Source organism: Erythrolamprus reginae, chromosome 1 (assembly GCF_031021105.1).
Source record: "Erythrolamprus reginae isolate rEryReg1 chromosome 1, rEryReg1.hap1, whole genome shotgun sequence".
In the NCBI taxonomy this organism is placed as follows: domain Eukaryota; kingdom Metazoa; phylum Chordata; class Lepidosauria; order Squamata; family Dipsadidae; genus Erythrolamprus; species Erythrolamprus reginae.
Window position 1 is genome coordinate 148,387,374 of NC_091950.1, and position 21,647 is coordinate 148,409,020.

Sequence of the window (21,647 nt, forward strand, 5' to 3'; positions counted from 1 at the left end):
CCCCCGCAAATGCTCACCCTCTCCCCACACTGCCCCTCCACACATGCGCACAGGCCTTTCTGAAGCCTTGTAGGTGAAAGAAATGCCCAAACGGGAAAACCAGAAATTTGGGGAACTTCATTGCCCATTGTACTAGTTTTTGCACTCCAGGGATTCAGGAAGCTTCCCTGAACCCTCTGGGGTGCAAAAAACAGCACAACGGCAAACTGGAAGTGCGTTTCCCCAAGCTTTCGGTTTGTATGTTGGGGGAAATTTTCTTTGCTTCCGGGGCTTCAGGGAAGCTTCGCTGAAGCGTCCAGAGAACAAAACGTCCTTTCCCAAGGCCGAAAATCAGCTGGTCATTGCACGCATGCATGGTGGAGCTGAAACATGGCAAAGTCTCATGTGCCCTCCAATCAGGGGTGGGCAGCAGGCAGGACAGGGTGGAGTGCAGTTCCACCGTCGGAAATGAAGATGTGTGCGAAGCTCCAGCTGATCGGCGGCTGTCACTTCGTGGATTACTGGTCTCAGCTCAGGTCTCCTTTCCCCTCCCTGCTGCTGCTGCTGCATCTGTGATCCTTGCTTTTCTCCTCTTTCCTCCTTCCTGGCCTCGGATGAGCTTCCCTCTCTCCTGCCCGGCTCCCCTCCAGCCTCACATGGCCACCTCCCGCCTGAGATGCAAGCAGAAGGCGTAGGTGGAAGCGGCACTGGCAGCATTTATGCTTCTGGCAGCACCCGTTCGCCTAGTTACCCAGCCTGAGGTGGGGGGGGCGACCCAGGAAGGAGAACGCAGGAAATGCGAAGCAAATTGTCACCCCAGCAAGCGACACTGGTAAAGTTGTAAGTCGAGGACTTAACAGTTCGCTTGAACAATGATGATCGTTCAAGACACTCAAACCTGGTCACATGGCCGGCAAGCCACTCCTACCCAGTCACATGACCATTAAGCCACACCCACAAAATAAGCCACACCCACAGTGTGGCAGTAAAAATGTTGGCTGCCCATTACCGCCTCCAATGTCATAGGTTCGCCATCATGGTTGTAGGGTCATTTCTGCTATAGTCAACTTCAGATGCAGAACAGAAACAGATTTGCTGGCTCCATGTTTAAAGTCCACTTAGGCTCCACTAGGCTCCACTTAGCCTAGGCCTGCTCCGTACTTTTGTATTAATTATGAGTATAAAGGAGTAGAGCGCTACCATCTAATTAATTTGCAGGCTCATTTAAACATACCAGTTCTCAAGGCCAAAGCCCAAGATCAGGGATGGGCTGCCTGGGGGCTGAAAGCCTCTCGGCGTAGAAACTAGAGTCTGTTGTGGTATCCCTGCTGCAATTCAGAGGCCTTTCTTGGGAGAAGCCTCTTGACTTCTTTTTTGCCTTCCAATCAGAGCGGATCCAAATTGCTGCACTAAGGCACATTGTCCTTTATAACAAGGGAAGAAAACCCTGAGGGAGGAAATTAGAACTCCCCCTCCAGAGATGGGCTGCTGCCCCCATCGGGGGGTGGGGGGGTGGACGGACGGATGGACACAGTGGGGGTAGTAAGTTTATTCACTATTTATTGAATACTTAATAGGTTTTTTATTGTCCTTCCTTCTCTATTACCATAGTATGATCCTTAATTACTTTTAAAATAGGAAATAATTAAATAGTATGTTTTTACCCATAAACAATTTAATCGTTTTAACCATTACCTAGAACTGAACTTTTATAGCAAATCGAGCTGCTTGCCTAATCTGTTATCATACTGAACCTTGTGGGTTCAGTACAAAGCCTTAAAATGTTACTGTGCTCCTCAACAAATAATGTTGTCTATCATTTGTCCTTTTTGTGGCCATTCAAATAATGTGACCTAATCTGCTGAAAAAGAGTCCAAGCACCTATTTGAAAACTTATCTTGGTTGGTGAGCCACTCCTACCCAGTCACATGTCCTTTAAGCCACCCCCGGTCACATGATTGTCAAGCCACTCCCACCTGGTCACATGGCTGGCAAACCACTCTTACCCAGTCACATAACCATGAAGCCATACCCACACAACAAGCCACGCCCACAGTGTGGTAGTAAAATTTTTTGCAGCCCTTTATTGCCCCACCCTCCCAATCACAATTTGGTCTCCACTGCTACAGTTCTTGGTGTGTGCTTTAAAGCAGAGGTGGGCAAACTTTGATACCAAGGCGATTAGTTTTAGGTGGACAACAATGTCAACAATATGGAAAAAAAATCCCCACAACCTTTGTGGGTGCTATCCTTTTGGTTTCTCAAAAAGAGGAGGAATATCCCAAGTATGTGGATAAAAATGGTCTTCAATGTCTGGCTTGGTTCTTTTATATACACAGGTTATATCCTAGTACAATTGTGCCTTGGAATGTAATGGAAATCATATCTTGTTTCAAATGAAGCAAAGGCTTTATTTGGGGACTAGGCAAAACAGCACTGGGGGCGTTTTTCTTAGTAGTGATAGGGCTCCCTGGTTCCAATCTTTTAATTTTAGCCAATTCTTTTAATTAAAATAAAAATTACAAGAGAAGAATGACATGGGGCAAAATGAAGTTCCAGCCTCTGGCAACATCTTTAATAATGAAAAGAATATTCTTTATTGGACAAGTGTGATTGGACACATAAGAAACTTGTCTCCAGTCCATAAGCTCTCAGCGTATAATAGAATGCCGCTAAACCCCATATAGGGCCCATAGGCATTCTCAGCACATAAAATAGAAACATAGAAACATAGAAACATAGAAGACTGACGGCAGAAAAAGACCTCATGGTCCATCTAGTCTGCCCTTATACCATTTCCTGTATTTTTATCTTAGGATGGATATATGTTTATCCCAGGCATGTTTAAATTCAGTTACTGTGGATTTACCAACCACATCTGCTGGAAGTTTGTTCCAAGGATCTACTACTCTTTCAGTGAAATAATATTTTCTCACGTTGCTTCTGATCTTTCCCCCAACTAACTTCAGATTGTGTCCCCTTGTTCTTGTGTTCACTTTCCTATTAAAAACACTTCCCTCCCGAATCTTATTTAATGGAGGAATAGTTTGATATTCAATGAAAAATGTGTTGTGAACTAAAAAAAGAAAAAGAAAAATGTTTGTATGGGACAACATGGAACACCCTAAGAGAATAGTGGAGGCATATTGATCTATCTTAATTACTTCATCTTCTATCATCGGATCTTTCTGAGGAAGACCAGACATCGTCACAGCCATGTTGCCAACAATCTCAAAGCATGTTTGCATATTTAAAAAATGCTTAGTAGCCAAACCCTGCTTCATAGTATTAAAGATTGGGTAGGGGTGGGGGGGAGAGAAAAGAGATTTAATTAAACTAATTGCTCTTTGATTGACCTAATTGCTGCTAGCAACAGAATATGAATTTGTGAAAAGCAGCCTGCGATAGTTTTCAGTAGTTTCCATTTTTCCAACAGGGATGTTGGAAAGAAAGTATGTAGAAGAGTATCTTTTGGCAGGATCTGTGCATGAAAAACTGTACAGAATTTGAGGAAAGAAAAGTAGATTTTTAAAAACGAGTGGGAGGTGAGGACTGTAGAGAAAAATAATCCAGGAAAAATCACAAAACAAAACTCAACAACCATCCCTGTGGAAAAGGAAACTGACAGTCCCATGATTCATGGTTGGGCTACTATTAAAAGAATTATTTTATTCAAGATTTTGCTACTTTATTTAAAAAAAAAACACTTCTGAAGAGCATTTTATGCTCTGCGTGTAATTCCTCAAGCACCCCCATATTTGTCCTGTTGAGAATTGAAGTGAAAATTACTGATTTTGAACCATGTGATTTGTTTGTTTGGGTTTCGGACAGAAATAACCAGCATAATAAATGCCTTCCCCAGTGGCCAGCTAATTAGTATGAGCAGCTAGCCAACAAAAACTGTTTCTTTTATAATTAATGACAACGGGAGGCTGATCATTTGCTCTTTGCCAGCTATCTGATTTACTGACTGCCGGTTGGAATGGGACAAAGATTGTGGGCGCTTCCATGTGGATTTATACATGTGTCTGAGAGAGGAAGAGTGGGCTTAGGAATAGCCCTCCGGGTAAAAAAAAGTAATGCCTCACAATTTTTATTTGAAATAGTTAATTGGTGGCATCTCAGTATTGGGTATAAAAAGGAGTGGAAAATCACAGGGCTGTAACCTTTTCCAAAACAAATTTTATTTTAAGTGATTATACCTTTAATGACCGCACATCATTTATTATAAAGAATGGTCATTTATTTCAAAAATGTATCCTTTGCATTTATTTAGTTTTCAAAAATTGACTTATCCTTTATGGTGGTGATTTACCTTTTACTGTACAAATGGTAACACTTAACGCACAATATATTACATTCATGTTTTCCTTGGTTTTGCTCTTGAATTTTCCTTTTATAAAGTGAAGTTATATAAATAGAAACATTAAAATGTTTGTCTTTACTGTTTCTTTTAGATTTGCACCCTTTTCAAATTTGTTCTTTTTCCCCCCAAAGAAAATGTGGTCACAGGAGTGCCTTCCTTTCTGGATCTACTTCGAGCAAGGCCAGGAAATGGCAAAAAATGATTTTTGATACGCAAAAATTATGCTGTGAACATAACTTGGTTAGGTCAGTCGAAATATTTATGTAATCCTGTTCCCAAAATGGGAGAATAGAATGGGTGAATGGGCTATTTTTGGGAAACCCAAAACACAGATAGTAGTTACTCTTTTGTTCATGCACCCTCAAAACTGATGTTGAGAGATTTGTTGTCTCTAATATTGGAGATAATATATAGCCAAAATTAAAGCTATTCCAGTTGGTAGCAATCCTAGCATTTTAAAAGTAATGTATAGTTTAATTATCCTTTGTGTCTTTGAAGTACTGTACATCCTTTTATCTGCCTGGAATTGTCTACCAACTTCATTGGTTGACCTCGCATTATGGAAGACAGAGAAAAGGTAGCTTCCATTATTGAATATACAGCAGGTGTAACTTTATGTATTTCACTTATATCTTCCCTTGACATACTTGGCTTCTTTTCCTCAAGGTCTATCCTAGGAATGTTTTTATCCCTTGATTATTCTGTTTGCCTTCAAAGAATTGAAACTGCAGCAGAATGAATACCTATTCAACCACAGCTTAGTAGGAAAGGGTGATTAAAATAGGACACTTCTATTTGGGTATTAATATGGGGTTTCCCTTCCCTCCAATGGTCTAGACTCGCAGTGGTTCCCAAAGTTGGCAACTTTAAGGCTTGTGTACTTCAACTCCCAGAATTCTCCAGCCTGCTATGCTATGCTATGCTATGCTATGCTGGCTGGAGAATTCTGGGAGTTGAAGTCCACAAGTCTTAAAGTTGCCAAGTTTGGGAACCACTGGTCTAGAGCATTGACACTAATCTGGAATAAAGAAAGATTCTCACCCTTTGTTGTAAAAGGGCTATTTCATATTACCAAAGACTGTCCAGATGCTTGAAGCCATGGTGGCACAAAACATTTTGCTGCTCAAAGTGGAATGCAAACCCACTTCCCAGCCCAGCCCAGCTCAGGGCAACTCTTTAAAATCCTACTGCCCCATACTTACCCTTGGAACATGCAATCTCTCTTTCACTATCTTAGAGAAAGCATTACCTGGAGCAAATCACTTCACCCTATGGCATGGCCCCACAGTTTAAAGATCCCTTAAACTCAAATGCAACTGCTGCATTTAATCCTGTTGCTGGTCCTTTTCTTTGAAGTCTTCACCACAGCTGTTTCCCATACTGAGGACTGGATTATCTCGTCCATACATGGTACCTTTTTCAAAGAATTATAATGGCACCATTTAAAAATGAGTCAGAAAAAGATAACTTTAGCTGCCTGTGGACCTACCTCTAGGAATTTGCATCACACAAATAGGAAAGATAACAGGGTGAATAGAAACAATCTAGTAAAACCTGCAATAAATCTTTCCAGTAAGAAGGTGGGGCAGTTGATTTGCAATGCCAACCAGTCATAGAATACAAGAGGCAAATATCTGTCTGGTTCTCTGCATTTTTCCCCACTAGCAATAAGCATTTCCTGACTATGAATAATCTAAGTAGGGCTTTACCTGAAATCTTCTCCAATAAAAATTCACAGTAAAGTTATTTAAGAGAACAAATTATTCTCATCTTTGACTTTCCTCAACTCTAGTATTCTCCCTTTGGGTTTGGACTGGGCCATTTGGATTACATTGCAGAATATTTAAGGAATACTTTTCTATTAATATACATAGAGCACCCTTCCCCAAAGTACCGTGTTCTGGGTCTAATGGACTATAATTTATTTATTTATTTGATTTTTATGCCGCTCTTCTCCTTAGACTCAGGGCAGCTTACAACATGTAAGTAATAGCATTTTTTAACAGAGCCAGCATATTGCCTCCACAATCCGGGTCCTCTTTTTACCCACCTTGGAAGGATGGAAGTCAACCTTGAGCCGGTGATGAGATTTGATCCGCTGACCTACAGATCTACAGTCAGCTTCAGTGGCCTGCAGTACCACACTCTACCTGCTGCGCCACCATAATACCTGGCCAGCCTAGTTTTGAGATGAGGTTTACTTAAATGAATACAGACTAGGAGAAATTTGAAGAAAGAAGTGACATTCATAAAATATGACCCGGTCATAAAGAGCACCATGGGAGAATGAGAGAGCTAATTAAATGAAAGTAGATTGCTTTGAATACATGGATGTGTTGTTCTTAAGAAAAATCATCAGCATAGCAGCACCATAGAAAATATGGGCAAAATAAAGACTTGGCATCCTCCTGGACTTATGGCTTCTAACAGAATAGCAACTAGAAGTTGTAGCCATTTGAAGTTTGCCCCATTTCTTTTGTAGCACCAGTAATGCAAGAAGACCTAAGAATATTACTAAATCCTCATTATTACCATGGGACCCCTGCAATATGGTGCACATGGAGCTGCCTTTAAAGACCATTTAGAAAATACAACAGGTCCAAAATATACAATGGCCCATATACTAACTGGTATTGCAGCCTGACCAGCTCAAGGTTGACTCAGCTTTCCATCCTTCCAAAGTTGGTAAAATGACAAACCAGATTGTTGGGAATGATATGACATTTGTAAACTGCTTAGAGAAGGATATAAAAGGAGGAGCCAGATTGTTGAGGATAATAGGGTGACTCTGGAAACTGCTTAGAGAGAGCTGTAAATCACTGTGAAGTGGTATATAAGTCTAAATGCTACTGCTATTGTAACTGGGAGCAAATTACGCCTGTTCTTCAGGCCCAGCACTGGTTTGTAACCGGCTTTTGGATACCTGAACCCAAAATGTTGGTTTAAACTATACGCCCCTTTATTGTTTTGCTCTTAGCTGGTATTGGAAAAAATTCAGTCTTGGGAGAAACTATTGATAATTTCTCTCTTCTAGGGAAATAAATGGGAGAGAAGCAGGGAGACTTTTCAGCTCTTTGGAACTGCCGTGCAGTAGAAATTAGGCAGATTCCTCCTTGATCACATGTAGGAAAATATTAACATCTGAACCCCTTCATAGAGCATTTATGATCCAGAATTAGCCACGTGATGGCATATATTTTGATCCATTATGTTTGATTATTGTGTTTTCAATTAGTTTATGGTGGAAGTTTAGTCATTTTTATATCTTGTAAACTACAGAGAGTCATGTGTAGTCATCACAGAATTCTATGTGGTTTATAATGTATACTTATCTTGAAAATAGGTACATTTGAAAACTGACTCTGGACCAGGGGTAAAATTCAAAAATTTCCCCTACTGGGTCTGTAGGCATAGCTTGGTGGGCGTACAGGGGGAAGAATATCTCCATTCCCACGCCACTCCAGGGAGGGATACTGCAAAATCTCCATTCCCACCCCACTCTGGGGCCTGCCAGAGGTGGTATTTGCAGATTCTCTGAACTACTCAAAACTTCCAGCACAGGTGAGGCCGGCGCATTGGTAACAAAAGTTGCACTGCCCGCACAGCTTCTATTCTCCTGCATCTGTGAGTGCACAACCCAACTGTTTTTGCTTTTGCAGATGTGCAGGAAGCAAAATCTTGCAAGGGGACATGTGCACGCGATTTTTTACTTCTATGCATGCATGGAAGCAAAAAAATGTGATAAAACTATGTCTCCTTGCAATATTTCGCTTCCTGTGTATGTGCAGAAGCAAAAACACGCTGGGGTGCACCTGCAGGATAACAGAAGCCGCGTGCATAGCGCACCAGTGGCGGCAGTAATGAGAATCCGCCCCTGAACTCTATGATTCTCTAGGTCCAAGAGAACCAAACAAGAGGACCCTCTACTATAAAAGGATGATTGAATTGTGCACCCGCTTGGGTAGATACATGCATATGGTTATGGTTATGGTTATGGTTATGGTTATGGTTATGGTTATGGCTATGGTTATGGTTATGGTTATGGTTATGGTTATGGCTATGGCTATGGTTATGGTTATGGTTATGGTCATGGCTATGGTTATGGTTATGGTCATGGCTATGGTTATGGCTATGGTTATGGTTATGGCTATGGCTATGGCTATGGTTATGGCTATGGTTATGGTTATGGCTATGGTTATGGTTATGATTATGGCTATGGCTATGGCTATGGCTATGGCTATGGTTATGGCTATGGTTATGGCTATGGTTATGGCTATGGCTATGGTTATGGTTATGGTTATGGTCATGGCTATGGCTATGGCTATGGTTATGGTTATGGTCATGGCTATGGCTATGGTTATGGCTATTGTTATGGTTATGGTCTTGATTATGGCTATGGCTATGGCTATGGCTATGGCTATGGTTATGGCTATGGCTATGGTTATGGCTATGGTTATGGTTATGGTCATGGCTATGGTTATGGCTATGGTTATGGTCATGGCTATGGCTATGGCTATGGTTATGGCTATGGTTATGGCTATGGTTATGGTTATGGCTATGGTTATGGTTATGGTTACGGTCATGGCTATGGTTATGGCTATGGTTATGGTTATGGTTATGATTATGGCTATGGCTATGGCTATGGCTATGGCTATGGCTATGGCTATGGTTATGGTTATGGCTATAGTTATGGCTATGGTTATGGTTATGGCTATGGTTATGGTTATGGCTATGGTTATGGTTATGGCTATGGTTATGGTCATGGCTATGGCTATGGCTATGGCTATGGTTATGGTTATGATTATGGCTATGGTTATGGTTATGGTTATGGCTATGGTTATGGCTATGGTTATGGTTATGGCTATGGTTATGGTTATGGCTATGGTTATGGTTATGGTTATGGTTATGGTCATGGCCATGGTTATGGCTATGGCTATGGCTATGGCTATGGCTATGGCTATGGCTATGGTTATGGTTATGGTTATGGTTATGGCTATGGTCATGGCTATGGTTATGGCTATGGTTATGGCTATGGTTATGGTTATGGCTATGGCTATGGCTATGGCTATAGCTATGGTTATGGTTATGGCTATGGTTATGGTTATGGTCATGGCTATGGTTATGGCTATGGTTATGGTTATGGTCATGGCTATGGCTATGGTTATGGCTATGGTTATGATTATGGCTATGGCTATGGCTATGGTTATGGCTATGGTTATGGTTATGGTTATGGCTATGGTTATGGTCATGGTCATGGTCATGGTCATGGTCATGGTCATGGCCATGGTTATGGCTATGGCTATGGTTATGATTATGGCTATGGCTATGGCTATGACTATGGCTATGGTTATGGTTATGGTTATGGCTATGGTCATGGCTATGGTTATGGCTATGGTTATGGCTATGGTTATGGTTATGGCTATGGCTATGGCTATGGCTATGGCTATGGTTATGGCTATGGTTATGGTTATGGTTATGGTCATGGCTATGGTTATGGCTATGGTTATGGTTATGGTCATGGCTATGGCTATGGTTATGGCTATGGTTATGGTTATGATTATGGCTATGGCTATGGCTATGGCTATGGCTATGGCTATGGCTATGGTTATGGCTATGGTTATGGTTATGGTTATGGTCATGGTCATGGTCATGGTCATGGCCATGGTTATGGCTATGGTTATGGTTATGATTATGGCTATGGCTATGGCTATGGCTATGGCTATGGCTATGGCTATGGCTATGGCTATGATTGTTGTTGTTGTTGTTGTTGTTGTTATTATTATTATTATTATTATTATTATTATTATTATTAATTGGATTTGTATGCCGCCCCTCTCCGTGGACTTGAGGCGGCTCACAACAAACATAGAATACATAGTAAAACAATTTGATCCAATTAATTACAGTTAAAAGTCTTAAAAAATCCTAAAAACTTAAAAACATTCAATTTATCATTCACTCAATAGACCACTCTTTTGGAAAGGTGCTGCTGAGTTTGTGTAATTGATTGCACTTTTAAAAGGCTACCGTTGATTTCTGAACTGTTAGGCAACTTAGGTAGTCCTGAACCTATGACCACAATTCAGCCCAACATTTATGTTGTTAAGCAAGAAGTTTGTTGAGTGAGTTTGCCCAGTTTTACGACTGTTCTCATCACGTTTGTTAAGTAGATTGCGACCATTCTTAAATTAGTAACACGGTTGCTTAAGCAAATTTGGTTTCCCCCATTGACTTTGCCCATCAACAGGGGAAATCCCATGATTCCCAAACACTACAACCCTCATACAATGTGAGTCAGTTGTCAAGCATGCAAATGTTGATCAGGTTGATCTGGGGCTGCTGTAACTTCAAGCGATCACTAAACGAACTGTTATAAGTCAAAGACGAGTTGTATAAGTCCGCGGGGTGTTCCTAATAGAAAGTGTGGTGGGTGTTTTGTAGGTGCGCATCTCCAGTGGGCATCTTGCTGAGCCCTTTTGGCTACAGGCTTGCATGCTCCCCATAGAAAGGGTCCATGAGCGAGTCTCTCTGAACAGAATAGAATAGAATAAATTGAATGGAATTAGAGTAGAGTGGAGCGGAGTGGAGTAGAGTGGAGCAGAGTGGAGTGGAGCAGAGTGGAATGGAATGGAATTAGTGTAGAATGGGGTAGAGTAGAGAAGAGTGGGATAGAGGAGCAGAGTGGAGTGGAACGGAATGGAATTAGAGTGGAGTAGAGTATATAGAGTAGGGTAGACTAGAGTAGACTAGAGTAGAGTAGGGTAGGGTAGAGTAGAGTAGAGAATAGAATAGAATAGAATAGAATAGAATAGAAGTTGGAATGGGAACTGGAATGGAAATAGAATAGAATAGAATACTTTATTCTTTATTGGCCAAGTGTGATTGGACACACAAGGAGTTTGTCTTTGGTGCATATGCTCGCAGTGTACATAAAAGAAAAATATACATTTGTCAAGAATCATGAGATACAACACTTAATGATTGTCCTGGGGTCAAATAAGCAATCGGGAAACAATATTAATATAAACGTAAGGATGCAAGTAACAAAGTTACAGTCATTAGTGGGAAGCGATGGGTGATGGGAACGATGAATTCGACGGTGGTGAGGGAATTATTTATTTAGCTGACTGATGGCGTTTGGGGGAGGGAGCGCGCAGCTGTTCTTGCGTTTAGTTGTCTTGGTGTGCAGTGCTCCATAGAGTCGTTCTGAGGGTAGGAGTTGAAACAATTTATGTCCAGGATTCGAGGGGGTCCGTAAATATTTTCACCGCCTTTTTCGACCGTTCGGGCGAGCGGAGCGTCGCTTGCTCTCCAAGCCGTGCCCAAAAAAACCACCGAAGCAGCGCGCCGCGGCCTCGGCCGCTTTTTTAAAAAAATTGATGTCTGGAGTTTAGGCGACGGCCGCGCGTGCTCCTGTGGCGCGCAACGCGCTTGTGAGGGAAACAAAAAAAAGAAAAGAAAAGTGCCCGCCTTTTTAAGCGGCGCGGTTGGCAACACGCTTCCCGACCCGTCCTTTTTTTTTTTTGCCTCGCTCGCCCGAGGGCTCCTGCGAAACGGGCGTGTCAGGACTTGAGTTCGGGGCGCTGGCTCAGGAGTTGGGGAAAAAAAACGCTACGCGTGGAGAGCGAGAGGGCTTCGCTGCCGTCCCGTCGGAGGAACCGCCGCCACTTTGCCTCCTTGTTCACTTTCTTGCCAGGCACCTCAGTCGCCCGGGACCTCAGCGCGTGGGGTGGGGGTGAGGGTGGTGCGCGCGCGTGGGGGAGGGGGAGCCCGCGAGGCATTTGGGGCCACTGGCTTGAACCACGTGCCTTCTGACCCACCCTTTGCCCCCTTTGCCCCCCCCTCCCCGCTGGAGAAAGAACACTCTGCCCGGGAAGAGCTGCTGCAGCCCCGCTGTGATTCCCACCGTCGGGTGGGGTGGAGAGGGGGGGTTTCCCACTTGCCAAAAAAAAGGGGGTGTGGACTGAGATAGCAGGGCGTGGGGGTTTGAGGGGGGGCCGTGGGGTGGGAGAAACCACTGCCATCCTCCCCCCCCCTTTTCCCCCTTCCCTCCTGCGCCCAGCGCGCTCAGATGGGGGCGGAGGAGAAGGACCTGTCCGCATGGAGTTCTCAGGAGCGGCTTCGCCGTGCCTGTTGCTCTCTTCTATCAACGTCCGACGGCTCTTCGCAACCCGGACACCCCGGTGAAGAAGGGAGAGAGAAGCCGTGGGGGGGACAGAGAGTGGAGGGAAAGCGGTGCTTCGCCGCAGGTTAGCCTGGCGGGTCTTGGGAAAGAGCTGTCAAATTAAAACAGATCCCCCACCTCTACCTCCCCGATTGACATAAACAGAAAAAAACTCCCAAAGTTGAAAAATCTCCACTGGGAGGCAATTGATGAAGCCCTAAAAATAATTTTTAAAAGTAGCCAGAAGTGACGAAGCCGAGAGTCCAAAAAGGTAGAAGGGAAGGAAAGAAGACCTACTGGCCCATCTTAACTTGGGCTTGGCGTTTTATGACTGGCAGGAGACAGAAGTTCCGACATCCAGGATGGGACAAGTTTGGTTGCTTCTTTGGCTCTGCCCCCTGCTTCTCCTCAGCCTCTGGGGCCAAAGGTAAGAAAGACCCCCCCCCCTCTCTCTCTCTTTAATCCAATTTCCTTAGCAGCCTTCCTTCTTGGCAGATTAGAAACATATAAGATGGACTGCAGAAAAAGACCTCATGGTCCATCTAATTTGCTAGGTTCTGTTGGTTGGTAGGCAGAGACCTTAACTCCGTAAGCCAGGCTTGGCAGTGAGACCTTAACTCCATAGCCAGGCTTGGGAAGCATCCTTCTTCAAATTCTTCTGCCCCTGGGCCAGCAAATGCACCCGTACTAAAGGGAGATTAATGACACAACCCTGGCTAATGCAGCTCTTGTATAGCCCCCCAAAGGGCCTGGAGGCTATGTCACTTGGGAGCTTTTTTCTGTAATTACAGCTCTCCCAGGAATGTAGTGTCGAAGCAGATTTGTCTCTCATTTTTTTTTAAAAAAATAACCAGTGGCTCTAGTCGTCAGGATTATATCACAACCCCCCCCCCCGCTCGCCTTCCCCCCCCCCCAGCACATTATAATCCAGGCTGTCAACTCCTTCTACAGACGTATTCTCACCCCTTTGGTAATCTTGAAATTCTCGCCAAGAGGCATTTTTTGCTTTGACATGAAAGCGTCCAGGGGAAGAGCCTTCATTTGTCAATGTCGGGGTTTGGGAGTTCGTTCTGAATATCTAGGGTTAGGAATTTGCTTCGCATCTTCTAGAAACTGAGGTTAGAGGAAAAAGAAGAGCGGTTTTGTTCTGACTTGTTAAGCCATATTTCTCCTATACCGTCAGAGCCGGGGACGGTTAGAAAGATTGATTCCTGCTTGATCCGTGTGTGGAGCAGCTCAATTCACTTCTTAAATTTGGAGAAAGATGATCATTATCTGAAACTGGTGGAAGGGGAGGGAATCCTTTAATGGATAGATTTTAAAGATTCTTTTGATCTCGGCTGTCATTCACTCGAGAGCGTCAGGTGTCAAGAGAGACGGCTTTTCCCTAACACTGTTATCTTTTCTACAGTGTAGTCACTCGTTGAAAACTTACTATTTTTAACTTTGTTGAGCATGCTACCTATCCTGCATTGAACTGTTGGCCATGGCTTATCTGGGCTTATCCTGTTCTATCCTAAGACAAAGTGACCAATTTTTTTTAAATCAAATTTGTAGTTTGCATAATTTTTCTGTAGGCTTTGATGTTCAGCTGGCGTTCCTGTTACGCAACTACCCATGTTATGTGTTTTCTGTCAATGTACTGTAGAACCCAATTCCCTTACTGTAGTGGAGTTTTGGGACATAGCTTGAGTATTTGTATTTAGAAAAGGAAGAGCTGGTCTAAATTTCATTTATATCATGAAGCTTATTAGATAACCTTGAGCCACAATCTCATACAATAATGGCTTTCCTTGCAACCTTTTTTTTTTTTAAAAAAGAAGGTAATGTAGAACAGATTATAAAAGGAAACAAGCAACTGATACTTGTATCAAATCTCAGAAGTTTGATAACAGAAATGGGGAGAGATTTAAAAAGGATAAAGAAGGCTTAAGGGTTGGGGTATTTTTTTTAGAGCAGGGGTCTCTAACCTTGGAAACTTTAAGACTTGTGGACTTCAACTCCCAGAATTCCCTAGTCAGCATGGGAAAATCCATAAGTTTTAAAGCTGCCAAGTTTGGGACACACTAGGGACACTACGTTTGTCGTCAGGCATGGGGGAACTGAGATATCTCCCCCGGGCCTATATAATTCATGTATGGTATGTTTGTAGGTATGTCTGCTTAAAAATGGGTTTTTTAAAAACTATTTTAAATTTTAAATTGTAAATTATTAGATTTGTCAGGAATTGTTTTTATTGTGTTGTGAGCCACCCCGAGTCTACGAAGAGGGGCGGCATACAAATCTAATCAATTAATCAATCAATAAATAAGTAAATAAGTACGGCAAATAAATAAATAAATAAATAAATAAATCAGAGAACATTATAATGGGGGGGGGGGAGAAACAAGAGATTCAGGAGTAGAGGCCCAAATCCTTTGAGATATATGTTTAATCATATTAAATCACCTTTTATCTATAGAATAGAAATGGGCTGAAAAAGACAACAGTTCTGAGTCTTTTTCACACTAGAACAGGGGTCTCCAACCTTGGCAACTTTAAGACTTGTGGACTTTAACTCCCAGAATTTTGGAAGCCGAAGTCCACAAGTCTTAAAGTTGCCAAGGTTGGAGAGAGACCCCTGTTTTAGAGCGTATGTTAGCTTTTCAATATCTATGTATCAAAGTTGCCAAGAATAAATGGATGTTTCTTCACAATGAAGCCCGATGAGAACACAGCCAGAACTTAACAAATAATTAATAAAGCACATGGTGTGTGTATGATGGAAAACACTACTCTTTCCAATTTAGAGAAAAAACTGGGGTGTGTGTGTCAAATGGAGGAATGGGACGTGTCCTTGTCGGTTCTGAGTCCCGGCGGATTTGTCTCATTCTGCATACAAATTAGTAGCTAACTTAATTTTCTTTTCATCTTTGTGACTCATTTTTACAATAGGGATGGGCAGGAGTTGTTTATGTTGCTCAAAAACCAAGGGATTGGAGGTATTTTATTTATTTTATTTTTTTCAATGGGGCAGGCTACACGCTACAGGATATGTTTATGAATGAATCAATCAGCGTAGTGTTTGGAAAAAGGCTGGAGGATGCCACGCGGAGTGCTTTCGTGATAACGAGCAGAGCAAGGCTGGTTCAGAGCGGCCTTACTTTAAAACACACTCACACACACACAATCTCTTAATCATTTCTTCGAAGGGCAAGTCCCTTGCTTGAGGGCTTGGAGCCGAAATCACTTCCAAGAGCAGACATGCTTCTTCTTAAGCTGGGCTCACTTACTTCACGTGAATTTCGGATTTGTCATGGAATTTCAGACTGGATCAGGAGAGCCCTTCCCTTCTCATAAATAGGCAATGCAAACGGCCTTTACACTGTCCTAGTTCCTCGAGATGAGTTTAAAAAAAGAATTGGTAAAATTTAATTCTATTTCTATGCCTTCCAACTTCCTAAGGACTCAGGGCGGCTCACATCAAAATAAATATGGATCAATATAAAAAAGATTTCCATTTAAAATAATTGCAGCCATCCATACATTCATAGGGTGACCTTGCTAGTCATCTCCACGAGGTCAATGGCCTCAGGTCAGTCAGAAAATCCAGGTCTTTACGGCTTATTAAGGCCAACAAGGTGTGGGTAGTGCCAATCTCAGGAGATAGCTGATTCCAGAGAGTCGGGGCAACCACAGAGAAGGCTCTCCCCTGTGGACCTACCAGCCGATACTGTTTAGCTGAACAAGAAGACAAGCCCTGTGGGATGTAACCAGTTGCTGGGAGCTATGTGGTAGAAGGCAGTCTCAAAGATTCAATTCAATTCAATTCAATTTATTTGATTTGCATGCCGCCCCTCTCCGTAGACTCTGGCCCCGACCCATGTAGGGCTTTAAACGAGAAACCAGATGTGATTTTGAATGGGTTCAAGGGGGAAGAGAGTAAACATAGAGTTCAATTTACAACAATACATTTGGGGACTGTTGGAAGTTACAATGGCACTGAAAAAAGTGTCGTAAAGTAAGGTCATACCTTCGGGACCGCCTTTTGCCGCACGAATCCCAGCGACTGATTAGGTCTCCCAGAATTGGCCTTCAATTCAATTTATTCAATTTATTAGATTTGTATGCCGCCCCTCTCCGAAGACTCGGGACGGCTCACAAACTCGGGGCGGCTCTGGGTCCCGTCGACAAAATAATGCCATCTGGCGGGACCCAGGGGAAGAGCCTTCTCTGTGGCGGCCCTGACCCTCTGGAATCAACTGCCCCCAGAGATTAGGACTGACCCCACCCTCCTTGCCTTTCGCAAACTCCTAAAAATCCACCTTTGCCGCCAGGCATGGGGAAATTGATTCCCCTCGGCCGCTCCGCTTTATGTATGGTTTGATTGGGTTAAATCAAAAGGTTTTAACTGTTTTGCTTTTTAATCATTGGATTTGTATTTTGTATTGCTGTTGTGAGCCGCTCCGAGTCTTCGGAGAGGGGTGGCATACTAAGTAAGTAAGTAAGTAAGTAAGTAAGTAAGTAAGTAAGTAAGTAAGTAAATAAATAAATAAAATAAATAAATAAATAACTTTGCAGCATCCCGATGGTCACGTGATCAAAAATTGGCAACTCATATTTATGATGGATACAATACAAGCAAAGTTAGTGGGTAAGCCAGAGCCAACGTGATACTAACTCAACAACTGCAGTGATTCACTTAATGAGACCATGTCAAGAAAGGTCATAAATGTGGGGGCCAAACTCACTTAACAACTGTCTCGCTTAGCAGTGGAAATTTGGGGCTCAATTGTAGTCGTACGCCGAGGACTACCTGTACTTGCTGACACTCTGAGCCACATATTTTGTGGACAGAGAATCAGACAAGGAAATCCATATCTTCTAGATTCTACAAGTGGTTCTCAACCTGGGGGTCGGGACCCTTTTGGGGGTCGAACGACTGTTTCACAGGAGTCGCCTAAGACCACTGGAAAAGACAAATTTCCCATGGTGTTAGGAACTAAAACTTCTATTCTAGCACCTCGGAACATATTTTTACAAACTGACCAATCAGGCGTTTACAGTGGGGATGTCCCTCTAACCTTCCCGCCAATCAATTTAAAGTTCTGTTGGGAGAATTGGCGCTAGACTTATGGTTGGGGGTCCCCACAACACGAGGAACTGTATTAAGCTGTCACGTCATTAGAAAGGTTGAGAACCACTGTTCTAGAAAGATAGCTGTAATTTAAGGGGTGGGGGAATTGACCAATGTAGTAGGAACTTTTACCTCCTGTGATTTAGAAACTTCTGTGGGAGCAACTTAACACTAAAAATTCCCTTTTAACAACTGTATCGCACTACTCTTTCATTTTGTCATCGATTACAATTCCTAAGTATGTAGTATCAACAAATCTGATATCTCTGTCTTATGGCTGTTTGTACTTCGTTTTCTTAAATGAAGAATGTTGTGCATGTGTTTGTATTAAACTCCAGTCTGCTTCATCCATTTCATCCTCTAATTTATAAAGATTGTTTCTGAAATTTGCCTGTCTTCTGGAATATGAGCTGGCCCATTTAGTTTGTCACCAGCAAATTGGATAAGCATTCTTCCTTATCTAAGTTATAATTAAAATGTGGAAGATTTCAGAAGCAACACCCAGGGTACCCCTTCAATACCTAACTATGCTTTAATGAGGAATTATTATTGAGTTAATAGTTTTCAGGCCAACTGTAGGCCTATCATCAAGCTCCAGCTTAATTAGTTTTCTAATCCAAATGACACAGGATACATTGTCAGATAATATTGCTAAGGAAATTATTCAATTAAAATATAATAGTTCTCTGTCTGGCAAATGTGACCAGTAATTGCCTGGATCCTTCTCTCCCCCCCCCCCCTGTTTTGATGATTGGGACAAATTTACATTTAATATCAAGTTATTTGACACTGCACTCACTCCTCAGGATTTCTGAGAGACCATAGAGGTCAGCAAATTTCTCTTCAGATTCTAAGGCAGCATTTCTTTGGCCTGGAGATCTGAACTCGTTTAAGGTCAGTAAATATTCCCTAACTTTATTTCTGTCAGTGTTGCATGGAAATCCTGCTGTTCCCACCAGGCCTTCACAGATGCTAGGCGGTAGGCGTTTCTTTCTCCAGAGACAAAACAGGAGGTCTACTTGTTCTTGGTTATCAGTTTCCATTCTGCTATGTTGACTTGAGTAGCTTGATTTGAAATTTTTCCTCCTTCCCTGATGCCCTATTTATAATTCTGGGCTATCTATATGCACCCTTGCAGATAGTCTGTATATTTTTCCAAGATTTTTATTTATTTATTAGATTTTGCTAACATTTTTGGACATCCATATTGTAATTATTTTGACCATCTTCTATCTTTCCCTTGTTGAAATGGTTATATAATGTCCTTTCCATATTTCCTTTTTTTTAGAGCCTTCTAGCCATCAAAAGCTTCTTTTCCCATTAATATCTCTTGCCATCCTATTTCTCACTGTTCTGAATTTGTTAAACTCTGTTTTTTATATACGTAACTCATCTGTAGTCTAAGTGACTGAAATCTGGAGGGAAGTGATAGGGATTTTTTTTTGGGGGGGGGTGTATTAAGGGAGTGTTCAGAGATGTTCTGCTTCCACTTCCTTCTCCAAATAGCAGGTGAAAAACATTAATTCATGCACCTTTAAGACATCACTGGATAGCTTCTTATGGTTTCCTAGATCAGGGGTCTCCAACCTTGGCAACTTTAAGACTTGTGGACTTCAACTACCAGAGCAAATCCATAGCAAAGCTGGCTGAGGAACTCTGGGAGTTGAAGTCCACAAGTTCCCAAGGGTGGAGATCCATGTCCTAGATCAAAGGCCACCAACTTGTGGTCTGTGGATCACTGCCAGTCCGTGAGAAAATGTTGGTGGTCCACGGAGAAACCTTGACCCCTGGGCCAGATATGGCTGAGAGCAATTAATCCCACCCAGGAAGAAGAAAGGAAAGGAAGAAGAGGAAAAGAAAAGAAAAGAAAGGGACTACAGCTCCAGCTCTGGAATATGGGACTGATTCAATTATTTTGTAATAATCACACTACCTTTAATAATTTTGTTGCAATTAAACAAACTTTAAAGATTTTGTTATGATTAAATAAGCATTTATAATTTTGTTGTGTTAAATAGGTGCATTTTATATGAATAAAATGGAAGTTCTCTGATCATTATCTTAGAAATGTGTTTATCTTTTAAAAAATCATATTAGTGGTCTGTGGGGCTTAAAATTATGGATTTGGTGGTCTGCGAGATTTAAAAGTATGACCTTGGTGGTCCCTGAGGTCCAAAAATTTGGGAACCCCTGTCCTAAATGATTGGAAAGCTGTCTTAGCCAATCAGAGATTGTCTGTTGAAGGAAATCCAGCACCATGCAATCATTTTCCCCACAACTTCACACCTGTACTGATCATAATCAGATCAAGGATAGTTGATCCATTTGTGACTCCATTCTCAGAGGCAGTTATAAGCAACGAAAGGCAGAAATTTCCTCTCAAAACATGCATCCAGAGTTTCTTTCCTAATGATGTATCAGTATAATTGAACCTGCCCTTCAACATTGCTACTTTATGCCACCTTGGAGAATCTGCAGTTTGTTTTTGGAAAGTATGATCCATATCTTATTCTTGGGTGATGGTTAATAGTGAACACCCAGTAACAGTATTGTTGTTATTTTGTTTTTCCACTGATTTTAATCCACATTCTCTCAAATTAATTCCAAGCTAACCCAGCTAATTCCCTCGGATTTCTGTGCAAATGTGGCTATTTTTAAAAAAAAAGATACAGTGCAATTGTTCGTCCTCTTTATTATTCAGTTCTTCTTGAATAAGTTACAGCCTTCCATTGTATTCAGTTGCTGCAAACTCATGCTAAGGCTTGTTGTTATTATACAGCGTTCTCCAATGGGTACACAAATTGGAAGTGACAGGAACTCTACACTCTGCTGTCTTCTAGTACAGTGGAACCCCGACATACGAGCTGCTCTACTTACGAGCAACTCGAGATAAGAGCTGGGAGGGGAGAGATATTTTTGTTCTACTTACAAGCCCAAATTCGGGATACAAGCGCCAAGGAGCTGTCTCCTGAAGCCGAACGCTAACTTCCGCGTTCGGCTTCAGGAGACAGCTGCGAAGCGGCGCGCGTGTTTTAAAAGGTTGCAGCCGGCCTGGGGGGCTCGGGGGGGCTTGCAGCCAGCCTGGGGGGCTTGCCAGCACCCCCACGAGCCCCCCAGGCCGGCTGCAACCTTTTAAAACACGCGCGCGGCTTCGCAGCTGTCTCCTGAAGCTGAACGCGGAAGTTAGCTCTTTTTCTTTCTCTCTTTTACCTTCCCTTTCTCTATTTCTTCTTTTCTTTCTCCTTCCCACCTTCTTCCCTCCCTCCCTCCCTTCACTCATTCCTCTCTTACTCTCCCCTTTCATAAGTTTCCTTGCTTCCTTCCTCTGTTCCTGTCCCTTCCCTCTTTCCTTCCTTCCTTCCCACCCTCCGTCCATTCATTTATCCCATTCCTCTCTTGATCGCTTAAAGCCGGTCCCTGGTGCAAAAAGGGTTGGGGACCTCTGTCCTACAGGATTGGGTGGCAGAGAAGTTGAACATATGTAAATTTAAAAGTTTAAGAAAGTTTACAAGTTAAGTGAAAGAAACTTCATTATTCATTTATATGTACATGTACATTTCTTCATTAAAAACTTGTCTTTCTGCATAATTTAGACTAACTTTGTGAGTTTTTTGAGGGCTGGAACCAATTAAAATTATTTACATTAATTCCTATGGGGAAAAGTCGTTCGAGATAAGAGCTGCTCGACTTAAGAGCCCAGGTCAGGAACGAATTAAACTCGTATCTCGAGGTACCACTGTACACAGGGAGTCCTCGCAGGGACGGCCAAGCTGACTGCCCTGATTAAAGAAAAGAATTAACAATTAACTTTGTTTCTACATGGAAACCGCTTTTGGATTTTGTGCTTGAAGGGGGGGGGGGGGGAGAAATATGAAACTTTTGATTTTGGGTTTTGCCGATTAGATAGATTTGTTTCCGGATTGCTTATTTGTCCCCTATGACACAAATCCCAGTGACCGGTTAGGTCCCACAGAGTTGGCCTTCTCCGGGTCCCATCAACTAAGCAATGTCGTCTGGCGGAA

General features: G+C 42.4%; 2 protein-coding genes across 2 annotated transcripts in view; both read left to right on the top strand.

The window, feature by feature from the left end:
* Positions 1–447: 447 nt before the first annotated feature.
* LOC139167728 (uncharacterized) lies at positions 448–12,532 on the top strand. Its single transcript, XM_070752591.1, has 3 exons — positions 448–515; positions 9,417–10,087; positions 12,408–12,532. The coding sequence occupies exons 1-3, from the start codon at positions 448–450 to the stop codon at positions 12,530–12,532; spliced, it is 864 nt and encodes a 287-aa protein (XP_070608692.1).
* WNT10A (Wnt family member 10A) overlaps positions 11,959–21,647 on the top strand; it is a 90,446-nt gene continuing 80,757 nt past the window's right edge. The window contains exon 1 of the mRNA XM_070729054.1: positions 11,959–12,936. Coding sequence (XP_070585155.1) covers positions 12,872–12,936 — 65 coding nt within the window. The 5' untranslated portion in view covers positions 11,959–12,871. The remainder of the gene's footprint in view (positions 12,937–21,647) is intronic.

Bases quoted from the DNA above. Each gene is read 5' to 3' on its own strand.
- LOC139167728 (XM_070752591.1), top strand. From the start codon at position 448: ATGAAGATGTGTGCGAAGCTCCAGCTGATCGGCGGCTGTCACTTCGTG. The intron at 516-9,416 runs GTCTCCTTTCCC...CTATGGCTATAG, and splicing joins GATTACTGGTCTCAGCTCAG to CTATGGTTATGGTTATGGCT. The intron at 10,088-12,407 runs GCTATGATTGTT...TCCTGCGCCCAG, and splicing joins TGGCTATGGCTATGGCTATG to CGCGCTCAGATGGGGGCGGA.